At 57.1% G+C, this 19,617-nt stretch overlaps 1 protein-coding gene across 5 annotated transcripts in view; it reads left to right on the top strand.

The window, feature by feature from the left end:
* The window catches only part of LOC141152748 (acyl-coenzyme A thioesterase THEM4-like), a 42,797-nt gene that overhangs the window by 8,171 nt on the left and 15,009 nt on the right, over positions 1-19,617 (top strand). For 4 of the 5 annotated variants that reach the window (XM_073637388.1, XM_073637386.1, XM_073637384.1 and 1 more), the window contains exons 2-3: positions 1,775-1,886; positions 1,954-2,110. In XM_073637388.1, the coding sequence (XP_073493489.1) occupies positions 1,788-1,886; positions 1,954-2,110 (256 nt within the window). In that variant the 5' untranslated portion in view covers positions 1,775-1,787. Of the gene's footprint in view, positions 1-1,668; positions 1,690-1,774; positions 1,887-1,953; positions 2,111-19,617 lie in introns of those variants that run through there. The other variant, XM_073637387.1, reaches the window with a different exon arrangement.

The raw sequence follows: 19,617 nt of genomic DNA, 5'->3' as shown, positions 1-19,617 counted from the left end.
ACAGCCACACGCAGCTGGCCCCGGGAGGGCAGGGGCCCATCAGCCAACACAGCAGCCCTTGGAGAGCCCGGGGCCCAAGCACACACATCAGCCCCGAAAGAGCAGAGGCTCAAGCACACACAGCAGCCCCGGTAGAGCGGTGGCCTGTAAGCAACACGCAGCAGCCCCAGCATACACATCAGCCCTGGGATAGCAGGGGCCCGTCAGCCATACTCAGCCCTGAGACAGTAGGGGCCCGTCAGCCACACACAGCAGCCTCTGGGGAGCAGGGGCCCGTCAGCCGCACACAGCAGCCCCGGTGGAGCATGGGCCCGTCAGGCACACACAGCAGCCCCGGGGGAGCAGGGGCCCGTCAGGCACACACAGCAGCCTCGGGGGAGCAGGGGCCCGTCAGGCACACACAGCAGCCTCGGGGGAGCAGGGGCCCGTCAGTCATACACAGCAGCCCCGGGAGAGCAGGGGCCCGTCAGCCACACACAGCAGCCCCGGGAGAGCAGGGGCCCGTCAGCCGCACACAGCAGCCTCGGGAGAGCAGGGGCCCGTCAGCCATACACAGCAGCCCCGGGAGAGCAGGGGCCCGTCAGCCACCCACAGCAGCCCCGGGAGAGCAGGGGCCCGTCAGCCACCCACAGCAGCCCCCGGGAGAGCAGGAGCCCGTCAGTCACAAACAGCAGCCCCGGGAGAGCAGGGGCCCGTCAGCCATACACAGCAGCCCTGGGAGAGCAGAGGCCCGTCAGCCACACACAGCAGCTTCGGGAGAGCAGGGGCCCATCAGCCACACACAGCAGCCCCCAGGAGAGCAGGAGCCCATCAGTCACACACAGCAGCCCCCGGGAGAGCAGGAGCCCGTCAGTCACACACAGCAGCCCCGGGAGAGCAGGGGCCCGTCAGCCAACACAGCAGCCCCGGGAGAGCAGGGGCCTGAGCGCACACAGCAGCCCCGGTAGAGCAGGGGCCTGTCAGCAACACACAGCAGCCCCAGCATACACATCAGCCCTGGGAGAGCAGGGGCCCGTCAGCCATACACAGCCCTGGGAGAGCAGAGGCCCGTCAGCCACACACAGCAGCTTCGGGAGAGCAGGGGCCCATCAGCCACACACAGCAGCCCCCGGGAGAGCAGGAGCCCGTCAGTCACACACAGCAGCCCCGGGAGAGCAGGGGCCCGTCAGCCACACACAGCAGCCCCGGGAGAGCAGGGGCCTGAGCGCACACAGCAGCCCCGGTAGAGCAGGGGCCTGTCAGCAACACACAGCAGCCCCAGCATACACATCAGCCCTGGGAGAGCAGGGGCCCGTCAGCCATACACAGCCCTGGGAGAGCAGGGGCCCGTCAGCCACACACAGCAGCCCCAGCATACACATCAGCCCTGGGATAGCAGGGGCCCGTCAGCCACACACAGCAGCCCCGGGAGAGCAGGAGCGCGTCAGCCACACATAGCAGCCCCGCGAGATCAGGGGCCCGTCAGCCACACACAGCAGCCCCGGGGGAGCAGGAACGCGTCAGCCATACACAGCAGCCCCGGGAGAGCAGGAGCGCGTCAGCCACACATAGCAGCCCCGCGAGATCAGGGGCCCGTCAGCCACACACAGCAGCCCCGGGGGAGCAGGAACGCGTCAGCCACACACAGCAGCCCCGGGAGAGCAGGGGCCCGAGCACACCATTGTTTACACCCACCCTAGAGGAGCCTGTGTGAGTATTAGGGGGGCCGTCCTGACATCGCTGCTCTCTCCTGACATCGCTGCTCTCTCCTGACATCGCTGCTCTCTCCCTCCAGCTTGCTGCTGATCATGCTTCCCATCCGCACCTGCTTGCTCCGTGGAGGCGGGCTCTTTGGTCACCTGACCTGCTGGTCGCACACTAGCCCCGCCCCTCTGCGATGGTTTTCGGTGAGTAGTTACTTCCTGTGCGCTGCGGCCATTACTGGACAGGAGGTGATTGGTGTCCTGTGTGCAGATCTCTGCAGCATCTGCCAGAAAGCGAGACTACAGCCTGCCGAATGAGGCGTGGAGCCCGGACACCCGCGCGCTCTACAGGAAGTACGAGGAGCTGAGCAGGGGCGGAGCCTGGAGGAGGATCCCCTCCTATAACAGCACGGTGCACCACATGGCAGGTACTGGCCCGTGCTCCATATATACAGCGGCGTGCTCCATATATACAGCGGCGTGCCCCATATATACAGCGGCGTGCCCCATATATACAGTTGCGTGCCCCATATATACAGCGGCGTGCCCCATATATACAGCGGCGTGCTCCATATATACAGCGGCGTGCCCCATACATACAGCGGCGTGCTCCATATATACAGCGGCGTGCTCCATATATACAGCGGCGTGCTCCATATATACAGCGGCGTGCTCCATATATACAGCGGCGTGCTCCCTATATACAGCGGCGTGCCCATATATACAGCGGCGTGCCCCATATATACAGCGGCGTGCTCCATACATACAGCGGCGTGCTCCATATATACAGCGGCGTGCCCCATATATACTGCGCCGTGCTCCATATATACAGCGGCGTGCCCCATATATACAGCGGCGTGCTCCATATATACAGCGGCGTTCCCCATATATACAGCGCCGTGCTCCATATATACAGCGGCGTGCTCCATATATACAGCGGCGTGCTCCCTATATACAGCGGCGTGCCCCATATATACAGCGGCGTGCCCCCTATATACAGCGGCGTGCCCCATATATACAGCGGCGTGCTCCATATATACAGCGGCGTGCCCCATATATACAGCGGCGTGCTCCATATATACAGCGGCGTGCCCCATATATACAGCGGCGTGCTCCATATATACAGCGGCGTGCCCCCTATATACAGCGGCGTGCCCCATATATACAGCGGCGTGCTCCATATATACAGCGGCGTGCTCCATATATACAGCGGCGTGCTCCATATATACAGCGGCGTGCCCCATATATACAGCGGCCTGCTCCATATATACAGCGGCGTGCTCCATATATACAGCGGCGTGCCCCATATATACAGCGGCGTGCCCCATATATACAGCGGCGTGCTCCATACATACAGCGGCGTGCTCCATACATACAGCGGCGTGCCCCATATATACAGCGGCGTGCTCCATATATACAGCGGCGTGCTCCATACATACAGCGGCGTGCCCCATACGTACAGCGGCGTGCTCCATATGTACAGCGGCGTGCTCCGTATATACAGCGGCGTGCTCCGTATATACAGCGGCGTGCCCCGTATATACTGCGGCGTGCCCCATATATACAGCGGCGTGCCCCATATATACAGCGGCGTGCCCCATATATACAGCGGCGTGCCCCATATATACAGCGGCGTGCTCCATATATACAGCGGCGTGCTCCATATATACAGCGGCGTGCCCCATATATACAGCGGCGTGCCCCATATATACAGCGGCGTGCTCCATGTATACAGCGGCGTGCTCCGTATATACAGCGGCGTGCTCCATATATACAGCGGCGTGCTCCATATATACAGCGGCGTGCTCCATATATACAGCGGCGTGCTCCGTATATACAGCGGCGTGCTCCATATGTACAGCGGCGTGCTCCATATATACAGCGGCGTGCTCCCTATATACAGCGGCGTGCCCCATATATACAGCGGCGTGCTCCATATGTACAGCGGCGTGCTCCATATATACAGCGGCGTGCTCCATATATACAGCGGCGTGCCCCATATATACAGCGGCGTGCTCCATATATACAGCGGCGTGCTCCATATATACAGCGGCGTGCTCCATATGTACAGCGGCGTGCTCCATATATACAGCGGCGTGCTCCCTATATACAGCGGCGTGCCCCATATATACAGCGGCGTGCTCCATATATACAGCGGCGTGCTCCCTATATACAGCGGCGTGCTCCCTATATACAGCTGCGTGCTCCCTATATACAGCGGCGTGCTCCATATATACAGCGGCGTGCTCCATATATACAGCGGCGTGCTCCATATATACAGCGGCGTGCTCCATATATACAGCGGCGTGCTCCATATATACAGCGGCGTGCCCCATATATACAGCGGCGTGCCCCATATATACAGCGGCGTGCCCCATACATACAGCGGCGTGCCCCATACATACAGCGGCGTGCTCCATATATACAGCGGCGTGCTCCATATATACAGCGGCGTGCCCCATATATACAGCGGCGTGCTCCATCTATACAGCGGCGTGCTCCATCTATACAGCGGCGTGCCCCATATATACAGCGGCGTGCTCCATATATACAGCGGCGTGCCCCCTATATACAGCGGCGTGCTCCATCTATACAGCGGCGTGCTCCATATATACAGCGGCGTGCCCCATACATACAGCGGCGTGCTCCATATATACAGCGGCGTGCCCCATACATACAGCGGCGTGCTCCATATATACAGCGGCGTGCCCCATATATACAGCGGCGTGCTCCATATATACAGCGGCGTGCTCCATGCTCCGTATATACAGTGGCGTGCTCCATATATACAGCGGCGTGCTCCGTGCTCCGTATATACAGCGGCGTGCTCGATATATACAGCGGCGTGCCCCATATATACTGCGGCGTGCTCCATATATACAGCGGCGTGCCCCATATATACAGCGGCGTGCCCCATATATACAGCGGCGTGCTCCATATATACAGCGGCGTGCCCCATATATACAGCGGCGTGCCCCATATATACAGCGGCGTGCTCCATGTATACAGCGGCGTGCTCCGTATATACAGCGGCGTGCTCCATATATACAGCGGCGTGCCCCATATATACAGCGGCGTGCTCCATATATACAGCGGCGTGCTCCGTATATACAGCGGCGTGCTCCATATATACAGCGGCGTGCTCCATATATACAGCGGCGTGCTCCATATATACAGCGGCGTACTCCATATATACAGCGGCGTGCCCCATATATACAGCGGCGTGCTCCATATATACAGCGGCGTGCTCCGTGCTCCGTATATACAGCGGCGTGCTCCATATATACAGCGGCGTGCTCCATATATACAGCGACGTGCCCCATATATACAGCGCCGTGCCCCATATGTACAGCGCCGTGCCCCATATGTACAGCGGCGTGCCCCATATGTACAGCGCCGTGCCCCATATGTACAGCGGCGTGCCCCATATATACAGCGGCGTGCCCCATATGTACAGCGGCGTGCTCCATATATACAGCGGCGTGCCCCATATGTACAGCGGCGTGCCCCATATGTACAGCTGCGTGCCCCATATGTACAGCGGCGTACCCCATATGTACAGCGGCGTGCTCCATATGTACAGCGGCGTGCCCCATATATACAGCGGCGTGCTCCATATATACAGCGGCGTGCCCCATATATACAGCTCTGTGCTCCATATATACAGCGGCGTGCTCCGTGCTCCATATATACAGAGGCGTGCTCCATATATACAGCGGCGTGCTCCATATATACAGCGGCGTGCTCCATATATACAGCGGCGTGCTCCATATATACAGCGGCGTGCTCCATATGTACAGCGGCGTGCTCCATATGTACAGCGGAGTGCTCCATATATACAGCGGCTGCTCCATATATACAGCGGCGTGCCCCATATATACAGCGGCGTGCTCCATATATACAGCGGCGTGCTCCATATATACAGCGGCGTGCTCCATATATACAGCGGCGTGCCCCATATATACAGCGGCGTGCTCCATATATACAGCGGCGTGCTCCATATATACAGCGGCGTGCCCCATATATACAGCGGCGTGCCCCATATATACAGCGGCGTGCTCCATATATACAGCGGCGTGCTCCATATGTACAGCGGAGTGCTCCATATATACAGCGGCTGCTCCATATATACAGCGGCGTGCCCCATATATACAGCGGCTGCTCCATATATACAGCGGCGTGCCCCATATATACAGCGGCGTGCCCCATATATACAGCGGCGTGCTCCATATATACAGCGGCGTGCTCCATATATACAGCGCCGTGCCCCATATATACAGCGGCGTGCTCCATATATACAGCGGCGTGCTCCATATATACAGCGGCGTGCCCCATATATACAGCGGCGTGCCCCATACATACAGCGGCGTGCCCCATATATACAGCGGCGTGCTCCATATATACAGCGGCGTGCTCCATATATACAGCGGCGTGCCCCATATATACAGCGGCGTGCCCCATATATACAGCGGCGTGCCCCATATATACAGCGGCGTGCCCCATATATACAGCGGCGTGCCCCATATATACAGCGGCGTGCTCCATATATACAGCGGCGTGCTCCATATATACAGCGGCGTGCCCCATATATACAGCGGCGTGCTCCATATATACCGCGGCGTGCTCCATATATACAGTGGCGTGCTCCATCTATACAGCGGCGTGCTCCATCTATACAGCGGCGTGCTCCATCTATACAGCGGCCTGCTCCATCTATACAGCGGCCTGCTCCATATATACAGCGGCATGCCCCATACATACAGCGGCGTGCTCCATATATACAGCGGCTGCTCCATATATACAGCGGCGTGCTCCATGTGTACAGCGGCGTGCCCCGTATATACAGCGGCGTGCTCCACATATACAGCGGCGTGCTCCATATATACAGCGACGTGCTCCATATATACAGCGACGTGCTCCATATATACAGCGGCGTGCTCCATATATACAGCGGCGTGCTCCATATATACAGCGGCGTGCTCCTTATATACAGCGGCGTGCCCCATATATACAGCGGCGTGCCCCATATATACAGCGGCGTGCTCCATATATACAGCGGCGTGCTCCATATATACAGCGGCGTGCTCCATATATACAGCGGCGTGCCCCATATATACAGCGGCGTGCCCCATATATACAGCGGCGTGCTCCATATATACAGCGGCGTGCTCCATATATACAGCGGCGTGCTCCATGTATACAGCGGCGTGCCCCATATATACAGCGGCGTGCTCCATATATACAGCGGCGTGCTCCATATATACAGCGGCGTGCTCCATATATACAGCGGCGTGCCCCATATATACAGCGGCGTGCCCCATATATACAGCGGCGTGCCCCATACATACAGCGGCGTGCCCCATACATACAGCGGCGTGCTCCATATATACAGCGGCGTGCTCCATATATACAGCGGCGTGCCCCATATATACAGCGGCGTGCTCCATCTATACAGCGGCGTGCTCCATCTATACAGCGGCGTGCCCCATATATACAGCGGCGTGCTCCATATATACAGCGGCGTGCCCCCTATATACAGCGGCGTGCTCCATCTATACAGCGGCGTGCTCCATATATACAGCGGCGTGCCCCATACATACAGCGGCGTGCTCCATATATACAGCGGCGTGCCCCATACATACAGCGGCGTGCCCCATATATACAGCGGCGTGCTCCATATATACAGCGGCGTGCTCCATGCTCCGTATATACAGTGGCGTGCTCCATATATACAGCGGCGTGCTCCGTGCTCCGTATATACAGCGGCCTGCTCCATATATACAGCGGCGTGCTCCGTGCTCCGTATATACAGCGGCGTGCCCCATATATACTGCGGCGTGCTCCATATATACAGCGGCGTGCCCCATATATACAGCGGCGTGCCCCATATATACAGCGGCGTGCTCCATATATACAGCGGCGTGCCCCATATATACAGCGGCGTGCCCCATATATACAGCGGCGTGCTCCATGTATACAGCGGCGTGCTCCGTATATACAGCGGCGTGCTCCATATATACAGCGGCGTGCCCCATATATACAGCGGCGTGCTCCATATATACAGCGGCGTGCTCCGTATATACAGCGGCGTGCTCCATATATACAGCGGCGTGCTCCATATATACAGCGGCGTGCTCCATATATACAGCGGCGTACTCCATATATACAGCGGCGTGCCCCATATATACAGCGGCGTGCTCCATATATACAGCGGCGTGCTCCGTGCTCCGTATATACAGCGGCGTGCTCCATATATACAGCGGCGTGCTCCATATATACAGCGACGTGCCCCATATATACAGCGCCGTGCCCCATATGTACAGCGCCGTGCCCCATATGTACAGCGGCGTGCCCCATATGTACAGCGCCATGCCCCATATGTACAGCGGCGTGCCCCATATATACAGCGGCGTGCCCCATATGTACAGCGGCGTGCTCCATATATACAGCGGCGTGCCCCATATGTACAGCGGCGTGCCCCATATGTACAGCTGCGTGCCCCATATGTACAGCGGCGTGCCCCATATGTACAGCGGCGTGCTCCATATGTACAGCGGCGTGCCCCATATATACAGCGGCGTGCTCCATATATACAGCGGCGTGCCCCATATATACAGCTCTGTGCTCCATATATACAGCGGCGTGCTCCGTGCTCCATATATACAGAGGCGTGCTCCATATATACAGCGGCGTGCTCCATATATACAGCGGCGTGCTCCATATATACAGCGGCGTGCTCCATATATACAGCGGCGTGCTCCATATGTACAGCGGCGTGCTCCATATGTACAGCGGAGTGCTCCATATATACAGCGGCTGCTCCATATATACAGCGGCGTGCCCCATATATACAGCGGCGTGCTCCATATATACAGCGGCGTGCTCCATATATACAGCGGCGTGCTCCATATATACAGCGGCGTGCCCCATATATACAGCGGCGTGCTCCATATATACAGCGGCGTGCTCCATATATACAGCGGCGTGCCCCATATATACAGCGGCGTGCCCCATATATACAGCGGCGTGCTCCATATATACAGCGGCGTGCTCCATATGTACAGCGGAGTGCTCCATATATACAGCGGCTGCTCCATATATACAGCGGCGTGCCCCATATATACAGCGGCTGCTCCATATATACAGCGGCGTGCCCCATATATACAGCGGCGTGCCCCATATATACAGCGGCGTGCTCCATATATACAGCGGCGTGCTCCATATATACAGCGCCGTGCCCCATATATACAGCGGCGTGCTCCATATATACAGCGGCGTGCTCCATATATACAGCGGCGTGCCCCATATATACAGCGGCGTGCCCCACACATACAGCGGCGTGCCCCATATATACAGCGGCGTGCTCCATATATACAGCGGCGTGCTCCATATATACAGCGGCGTGCCCCATATATACAGCGGCGTGCCCCATATATACAGCGGCGTGCCCCATATATACAGCGGCGTGCCCCATATATACAGCGGCGTGCCCCATATATACAGCGGCGTGCTCCATATATACAGCGGCGTGCTCCATATATACAGCGGCGTGCCCCATATATACAGCGGCGTGCTCCATATATACCGCGGCGTGCTCCATATATACAGTGGCGTGCTCCATCTATACAGCGGCGTGCTCCATCTATACAGCGGCGTGCTCCATCTATACAGCGGCCTGCTCCATCTATACAGCGGCCTGCTCCATATATACAGCGGCATGCCCCATACATACAGCGGCGTGCTCCATATATACAGCGGCTGCTCCATATATACAGCGGCGTGCTCCATGTGTACAGCGGCGTGCCCCGTATATACAGCGGCGTGCTCCACATATACAGCGGCGTGCTCCATATATACAGCGACGTGCTCCATATATACAGCGACGTGCTCCATATATACAGCGGCGTGCTCCATATATACAGCGGCGTGCTCCATATATACAGCGGCGTGCTCCATATGTACAGCGGCGTGCTCCATATGTACAGCGGCGTGCTCCATATATACAGCGGCGTGCTCCATATGTACAGCGGCGTGCTCCATATGTACAGCGGCGTGCTCCATATGTACAGCGGCGTGCTCCATATGTACAGCGGCGTGCTCCATATATACAGCGGCGTGCTCCATATGTACAGCGGCGTGCTCCATATGTACAGCGGCGTGCTCCATATGTACAGCGGCGTGCTCCATATATACAGCGGCGTGCTCCATATATACAGCGGCGTGCTCCATATATACAGCGGCTTGCTCCATATTTACAGCGGCGTACTCCATATATACAGCGGCGTGCCCCATATATACGGCGGCGTGCCCCATATATACGGCGGCGTGCTCCATATATACAGCGGCGTGCTCCATCTATACAGCGGCGTGCTCCATCTATACAGCGGCGTGCTCCATCTATACAGCGGCGTGCTCCATCTATACAGCGGCGTGCCCCATATATACAGCGGCGTGCTCTATCTATACAGCGGCGTGCTCCATATATACAGCGGCGTGCTCCATCTATACAGCGGCGTGCTCCATCTATACAGCGGCGTGCTCCATCTATACAGCGGCGTGCCCCATCTATACAGCGGCGTGCCCCATCTATACAGCGGCGTGCTCCATCTATACAGCGGCGTGCTCCATCTATACAGCGGCGTGCCCCATCTATACAGCGGCGTGCCCCATCTATACAGCGGCGTGCTCCATATATACAGCGGCTTGCTCCATATATACAGCGGCGTGCCCCATCTATACAGCGGCGTGCTCCATCTATACAGCGGCGTGCTCCATATATACAGCGGCGTGCCCCATATATACAGCGGCGTGCTCCATCTATACAGCGGCGTGCTCCATATATACAGCGGCGTGCTCCATATATACAGCGGCGTGCCCCATATATACAGCGGCGTGCCCCATACATACAGCGGCGTGCCCCATATATACAGCGGCGTGCCCCATATATACAGCGGCGTGCCCCATATATACAGCGGCGTGCTCCATACATACAGCGGCGTGCCCCATCTATACAGCGGCTTGCTCCATATATACAGCGGCGTGCCCCCTATATACAGCGGCGTGCTCCATCTATACAGCGGCGTGCTCCATCTATACAGCGGCGTGCTCCATCTATACAGCGGCGTGCTCCATCTATACAGCGGCGTGCTCCATCTATACAGCGGCGTGCCCCATCTATTCAGCGGCGTGCCCCATCTATACAGCGGCGTGCCCCATCTATACAGCGGCGTGCTCCATCTATACAGCGGCGTGCCCCATATATACAGCGGCGTGCTCTATCTATACAGCGGCGTGCTCCATATATACAGCGGCGTGCTCCATCTATACAGCGGCGTGCTCCATCTATACAGCGGCGTGCTCCATCTATACAGCGGCGTGCCCCATCTATACAGCGGCGTGCCCCATCTATACAGCGGCGTTCTCCATCTATACAGCGGCGTGCTCCATCTATACAGCGGCGTGCCCCATCTATACAGCGGCGTGCCCCATCTATACAGCGGCGTGCTCCATATATACAGCGGCTTGCTCCATATATACAGCGGCGTGCCCCATCTATACAGCGGCGTGCTCCATCTATACAGCGGCGTGCTCCATATATACAGCGGCGTGCCCCATATATACAGCGGCGTGCTCCATCTATACAGCGGCGTGCTCCATATATACAGCGGCGTGCTCCATATATACAGCGGCGTGCCCCATATATACAGCGGCGTGCCCCATACATACAGCGGCGTGCCCCATATATACAGCGGCGTGCCCCATATATACAGCGGCGTGCCCCATATATACAGCGGCGTGCTCCATACATACAGCGGCGTGCCCCATCTATACAGCGGCTTGCTCCATATATACAGCGGCGTGCCCCCTATATACAGCGGCGTGCTCCATCTATACAGCGGCGTGCTCCATCTATACAGCGGCGTGCTCCATCTATACAGCGGCGTGCTCCATCTATACAGCGGCGTGCCCCATCTATTCAGCGGCGTGCCCCATCTATACAGCGGCGTGCCCCATCTATACAGCGGCGTGCTCCATCTATACAGCGGCGTGCCCCATATATACAGCGGCGTGCCCCATATATACAGCGGCGTGCTCCATAAATACAGCGGCGTGCTCCATAAATACAGCGGCGTGCTCCATCTATACAGCGGCGTGCCCCATATATACAGCGGCGTGCTCCATATATACAGCGGCGTGCTCCATCTATACAGCGGCGTGCTCCATCTATACAGCGGCGTGCCCCATCTATACAGCGGCTTGCTCCATCTATACAGCGGCGTGCCCCATCTATACAGCGGCGTGCTCCATCTATACAGCGGCGTGCCCCATCTATACAGCGGCTTGCTCCATCTATACAGCGGCGTGCTCTATATATACAGCGGCGTGCTCCATCTATACAGCGGCGTGCTCCATCTATACAGCGGCGTGCTCCATATATACAGCGGCGTGCTCCATATATACAGCGGCGTGCTCCATATATACAGCGGCGTGCTCCATATATACAGCGGCGTGCCCCCTATATACAGCGGCGTGCCCGCTATATACAGCGGCGTGCTCCATATATACAGCGGCGTGCCCCCTATATACATCGGCGTGCCCCCTATGTACAGCGGCGTGCCCCATACGTACAGCGGCGTGCCCCATACGTACAGCGGCGTGCTCCATACGTACAGCGGCGTGCCCCATACGTACAGCGGCGTGCTCCATACGTACAGCGGCGTGCTCCATATGTACAGCGGCGTGCCCCATATATACAGCGGCGTGCCCCATATATACAGCGGCGTGCCCCATATATACAGCGGCGTGCCCCATATATACAGCGGCGTGCCCCTTATATACAGCGCCGTGCCCCATCTATACAGCGGCGTGCTCCATCTATACAGCGGCGTGCTCCGTCTATACAGCGGCGTGCTCCGTCTATACAGCGGCGTGCTCCATATATACAGCGGCGTGCTCCATCTATACAGCGGCGTGCTCCATCTATACAGCGGCGTGCTCCATATATACAGCGGCGTGCCCCATATATACAGCGGCGTGCTCCATCTATACAGCGGCGTGTTCCATCTATACAGCGGCGTGCTCCCTCTATACAGCGGCGTGCTCCCTCTATACAGCGGCGTGCTCCATCTATACAGCGGCGTGCCCCATATATACAGCGGCGTGCTCCATATATACAGCGGCGTGCTCCATATGTACAGCGGCGTGCCCCATACGTACATCGGCGTGCCCCATACGTACAGCGGCGTGCTCCATATGTACAGCGGCGTGCTCCATATGTACAGCGGCGTGCTCCATATGTACAGCGGCGTGCTCCATATGTACAGCGGCGGGCTCCATATGTACAGCGGCGTGCCCCATATATACAGCGGCGTGCCCCATATATACAGCGGCGTGCCCCATCTATACAGCGGCGTGCCCCATCTATACAGCGGCGTGCCCCATATATACAGCGGCGTGCTCCATATATACAGCGGCCTGCTCCATATATACAGCGGCGTTCCCCATATATACAGCGGCCTGCTCCATACATACAGCGGCGTGCCCCATACATACAGCGGCGTGCCCCATACATACAGCGGCGTGCTCCATCTATACAGCGGCGTGCTCCATCTATACAGCGGCGCGCTCCATCTATACAGCGGCGCGCTCCATCTATACAGCGGCGCGCTCCATATATACAGCGGCGTGCTCCATATATACAGCGGCGTGCCCCATATATACAGCGGCGTGCCCCATATATACAGCGGCGTGCCCCATATATACAGCGGCGTGCTCCATATATACAGCGGCCTGCTCCATATATACAGCGGCGTGCCCCATATATACAGCGGCCTGCTCCATACATACAGCGGCGTGCCCCATACATACAGCGGCGTGCTCCATCTATACAGCGGCGTGCTCCATCTATACAGCGGCGTGCTCCATCTATACAGCGGCGTGCTCCATCTATACAGCGGCGTGCTCCATCTATACAGCGTCGTGCTCCATCTATACAGCGTCGTGCCCCATCTATACAGCGGCGTGCCCCATATATACAGCGGCGTGCTCCATATATACAGCGGCGTGCTCCATATATACAGCGGCGTGCTCCATATATACAGCGGCGTGCTCCATATATACAGCGGCGTGCTCCATATATACAGCGGCGTGCTCCATATATACAGCGGCCTGCTCCATATATACAGCGGCCTGCTCCATATATACAGCGGCCTGCTCCATATATACAGCGGCCTGCTCCATATATACAGCGGCGTGCTCCATATATACAGCGGCGTGCCCCATATATACAGCGGCGTGCCCCATATATACAGCGGCGTGCTCCATCTATACAGCGGCGTGCTCCATATATACAGCGGCGTGCTCCATCTATACAGCGGCGTGCTCCATCTATACAGCGGCGTGCTCCATCTATACAGCGGCGTGCTCCATCTATACAGCGGCGTGCCCCATATATACAGCGGCGTGCTCCATATATACAGCGGCGTGCCCCATATATACAGCGGCGTGCTCCATCTATACAGCGGCGTGCTCCATCTATACAGCGGCGTGCTCCATCTATACAGCGGCGTGCCCCATATATACAGCGGCGTGCTCCATATATACAGCGGCGTGCTCCATATATACAGCGGCGTGCTCCATATATACAGCGGCGTGCTCCATATATACAGCGGCGTGCTCCATATATACAGCGGCGTGCTCCATATATACAGCGGCGTGCCCCATATATACAGCGGCGTGCTCCATATATACAGCGGCGTGCTCCATCTATACAGCGGCGTGCTCCATCTATACAGCGGCGTGCTCCATCTATACAGCGGCGTGCCCCATATATACAGCGGCGTGCCCCATATATACAGCGGCGTGCTCCATCTATACAGCGACGTGCTCCATCTATACAGCGTCGTGCTCCATCTATACAGCGTCGTGCTCCATCTATACAGCGGCGTGCTCCATCTATACAGCGGCGTGCTCCATCTATACAGCGGCGTGCTCCATCTATACAGCGGCGTGCTCCATCTATACAGCGGCGTGCTCCATCTATACAGCGGCGTGCTCCATCTATACAGCGGCGTGCCCCATTTATACAGCGGCGTGCTCCATATATACAGCGGCGTGCTCCATATATACAGCGGCGTGCTCCATATATACAGCGGCGTTCCCCATATATACAGCGGCGTGCCCCATATATACAGCGGCGTGCCCCATATATACTGCGGCGTGCCCCGTATATACTGCGGCGTGCTCCGTATATACAGCGGCGTGCTCCGTATATACAGCGGCGTGCTCCATATATACAGCGGCGTGCTCCATCTATACAGCGGCGTGCCCCATCTATACAGCGGCGTGCCCCATATATACAGCGGCGTGCTCCATACATACAGCGGCGTGCCCCATACGTACAGCCGCGTGCCCCATACGTACAGCGGCGTGCCCCATACGTACAGCGGCGTGCTCCATACGTACAGCGGCGTGCTCCATATGTACAGCGGCGTGCCCCATATATACAGCGGCGTCCCCCATATATACAGCGGCGTGCTCCATATATACAGCGGCGTGCCCCATATATACAGCGGCGTGCCCCATATATACAGCGGCATGCCCCATATATACAGCGGCGTGCTCCATATATACAGCGGCGTGCTCCATATATACAGCGGCGTGCTCCATATATACAGCGGCGTGCTCCATATATACAGCGGCGTGCTCCATATATACAGCGGCGTGCTACATATATACAGCTGCGTGCTCCATATATACAGCGGCGTGCCCCATACATACAGCCGCGTGCCCCATACATACAGCGGCGTGCCCCATACATACAGCGGCGTGCTCCATATATACAGCGGCGTGCTCCATATATACAGCGGCGTGCCCCATACATACAGCGGCGTGCTCCATATATACAGCGGCGTGCTCCATCTATACAGCGGCGTGCTCCATATATACAGCGGCGTGCCCCATATATACAGCGGCGTGCTCCATATATACAGCGGCGTGCCCCCTATATACAGCGGCGTGCTCCATATATACAGCGGCGTGCTCCATATATACAGCGGCGTGCTCCATATATACAGCGGCGTGCCCCCTATATACAGCGGCGTGCTCCATATATACAGCGGCGTGCTCCATCTATACAGCGGCGTGCTCCATCTATACAGCGGCGTGCTCCATATATACAGCGGCGTGCCCCCTATATACAGCGGCGTGCCCCCTATATACAGCGGCGTGCTCCATATATACAGCGGCGTGCCCCCTATATACAGCGGCGTGCTCCATATATACAGCGGCGTGCTCCATATATACAGCGGCGTGCTCCATATATACAGCGGCGTGCCCCATACATACAGCGGCGTGCTCCATATATACAGCGGCGTGCTCCATATATACAGCGGCGTGCTCCATATATACAGCGGCGTGCTCCATATATACAGCGGCGTGCCCCATACATACAGCGGCGTGCTCCATATATACAGCGGCGTGCTCCATATATACAGCGGCGTGCCCCATATATACAGCGGCGTGCTCCATATATACAGCGGCGTGCTCCATGCTCCGTATATACAGCGGCGTGCTCCATATATACAGCGGCGTGCTCCGTATATACAGCGGCGTGCCCCATATATACAGCGGCGTGCTCCATATATACAGCGGCGTGCCCCATACATACAGCGGCGTGCCCCATATATACAGCGGCGTGCTCCATATATACAGCGGCGTGCTCCGTGCTCCGTATATACAGCGGCGTGCTCCATATATACAGCGGCGTGCTCCATATATTCAGCGGCGTGCCCCATATATACAGCGGCGTGCCCCATATATACAGCGGCGTGCTCCGTATATACAGCGGCCTGCTCCATATATACAGCGGCGTGCTCCATATATACAGCGGCGTGCTCCATATATACAGCGGCGTGCCCCATATATACAGCGCCGTGCCCCATATATACAGCGCCGTGCCCCATATGTACAGCGGCGTGCTCCATATATACAGCGGCGTGCTCCATATATACAGCGGCGTGCTCCATGCTCCGTATATACAGCGGCGTGCTCCATATATACAGCGGCGTGCCCCATATATACAGCGGCGTGCTCCATATATACAGCGGCGTGCCCCATATATACAGCGGCGTGCACCATATATACAGCGGCGTGCCCCATATATACAGCGGCGTGCTCCATATATACAGCGGCGTGCTCCATATATACAGCGGCGTGCCCCATATATACAGCGGCGTGCCCCATATATACAGCGGCGTGCTCCATATATACAGCGGCGTGCTCCGTATATACAGCGGCGTGCTCCATATATACAGCGGCGTGCCCCATATATACAGCGGCGTGCTCCGTATATACAGCGGCGTGCTCCGTATATACAGCGGCGTGCTCCATATATACAGCGGCGTGCCCCATATATACAGCAGCGTGCCCCATATATACAGCGCCGTGCTCCATATATACAGCGCCGTGCCCCATATATACAGCGGCGTGCTCCATATATACAGCGCCGTGCCCCATATATACAGCGGCGTGCTCCATATATACAGCGGCGTGCTCCATATATACAGCGGCGTGCTCCATATATACAGCGGCGTGCTCCATATATACAGCGGCGTGCCCCATATATACAGCGCCGTGCTCCATATGTACAGCGCCGTGCTCCATATGTACAGCGGCGTGCTCCATATGTACAGCGGCGTGCCCCATATGTACAGCGGCGTGCCCCATATGTACAGCGGCGTGCCCCATATGTACAGCGGCGTGCCCCATATGTACAGCGGCGTGCTCCATTTATACAGCGGCGTGCTCCATATATACAGCGGCGTGCTCCATATATACAGCGGCGTGCTCCATATATACAGCGGCCTGCTCCATATATACAGCGGCCTGCTCCATATATACAGCGTTGTGCTCCATATATACAGCGCCGTGCTCCATATATACAGCGGCGTGCTCCATATATACAGCGGCGTGCTCCATATATACAGCGGCGTGCTCCATATATACAGCGGCGTGCTCCATATATACAGCGGCCTGCTCCATATATACAGCGGCCTGCTCCATATATACAGCGTTGTGCCCCATATATACAGCGCCGTGCCCCATATGTACAGCGCCGTGCTCCATATGTACAGCGCCGTGCTCCATATGTACAGCGGCGTGCTCCATATGTACAGCGGCGTGCTCCATATGTACAGCGGCGTGCCCCATATGTACAGCGGCGTGCTCCATATGTACAGCGGCGTGCTCCATATGTACAGCGGCGTGCTCCATTTGTACAGCGCCGTGCTCCATATGTACAGCGCCGTGCTCCATATGTACAGCGGCGTGCCCCATATGTACAGCGGCGTGCCCCATATGTACAGCGGCGTGCCCCATATGTACAGCGGCGTGCCCCATATGTACAGCGGCGTGCTCCATATGTACAGCGGCGTGCCCCATATGTACAGCGGCGTGCCCCATATGTACAGCGGCGTGCTCCATATATACAGCGGCGTGCCCCATATGTACAGCGGTGTGCCCCATATGTACAGCGGCGTGCTCCATATGTACAGCGGCGTGCTCCATATATACAGCGGCGTGCCCCATATGTACAGCGGCGTGCCCCATATGTACAGCGGCGTGCCCCATATGTACAGCGGCGTGCTCCATATGTACAGCGGCGTGCTCCATATGTACAGCGGCGTGCTCCATATGTACAGCGGCGTGCTCCATATATACAGCGGCGTGCTCCATATATACAGCGGCGTGCTCCATACATACAGCGGCGTGCCCCATACATACAGCGGCGTGCCCCATACATACAGCGGCGTGCCCCATATATACAGCGGCGTGCCCCATATATACAGCGGCGTGCTCCATATATACAGCGGCGTGCCCCATACATACAGCGGCTTGCTCCATATATACAGCGGCGTGCTCCATAAATACAGCGGCGTGCTCCATAAATACAGCGGCGTGCTCCATACATACAGCGGCGTGCTCCATACATACAGCGGCGTGCTCCATACATACAGCGGCGTGCTCCATACATACAGCGGCGTGCCCCATCTATACAGCGGCGTGCTCCATCTATACAGCGGCGTGCTCCATCTATACAGCGGCGTGCTCCATCTATACAGCGGCGTGCTCCACATATACAGCGGCGTGCTCCATCTATACAGCGGCGTGCTCCATCTATACAGCGGCGTGCTCCATATATACAGCGCCGTGCCCCACATATACAGCGGCGTGCTCCATATATACAGCGGCGTGCTCCATATATACAGCGGCGTGCTCCATATATACAGCGGCGTGCTCCATATATACAGCGGCGTGCTCCATATATACAGCGGCGTGCTCCATATATACAGCGGCGTGCTCCATATATACAGCGGCGTGCCCCATATATACAGCGGCGTGCCCCATATATACAGCGGCGTGCCCCATATATACAGCGGCGTGCCCCATATATACAGCGGCGTGCTCCATATATACAGCGGCGTGCTCCATATATACAGCGGCCTGCTCCATATATACAGCGGCCTGCTCCATATATACAGCGGCGTGCCCCATATATACAGCGGCGTGCCCCATATATACAGCGGCGTGCCCCATATATACAGCGGCGTGCCCCATATATACAGCGGCGTGCTCCATATATACAGCGGCGTGCTCCATATATACAGCGGCGTGCTCCATATATACAGCGGCGTGCTCTATATATACAGCGGCCTGCTCCATATATACATCGGCGTGCTCCATATATACATCGGCGTGCTCCATATGTACAGCGGCGTGCCCCATATGTACAGCGGCGTGCCCCATATGTACAGCGGCGTGCCCCATATATACAGCGGCGTGCCCCATATATACAGCGGCGTGCCCCATATATACAGCGGCGTGCCCCATATATACAGCGGCGTGCTCCATATATACAGCGGCTTGCCCCATATAT

This window comes from Phyllobates terribilis, unplaced genomic scaffold (genome assembly GCF_046119375.1).
Source record: "Phyllobates terribilis strain yellow unplaced genomic scaffold, ASM4611937v1 Scaffold_6__1_contigs__length_29720123, whole genome shotgun sequence".
Classification (NCBI taxonomy): Eukaryota; Metazoa; Chordata; class Amphibia; order Anura; family Dendrobatidae; genus Phyllobates; species Phyllobates terribilis.
Note: the sequence above shows the minus strand (reverse complement) of the source record. Positions and strands in the feature narration are given on the sequence as shown.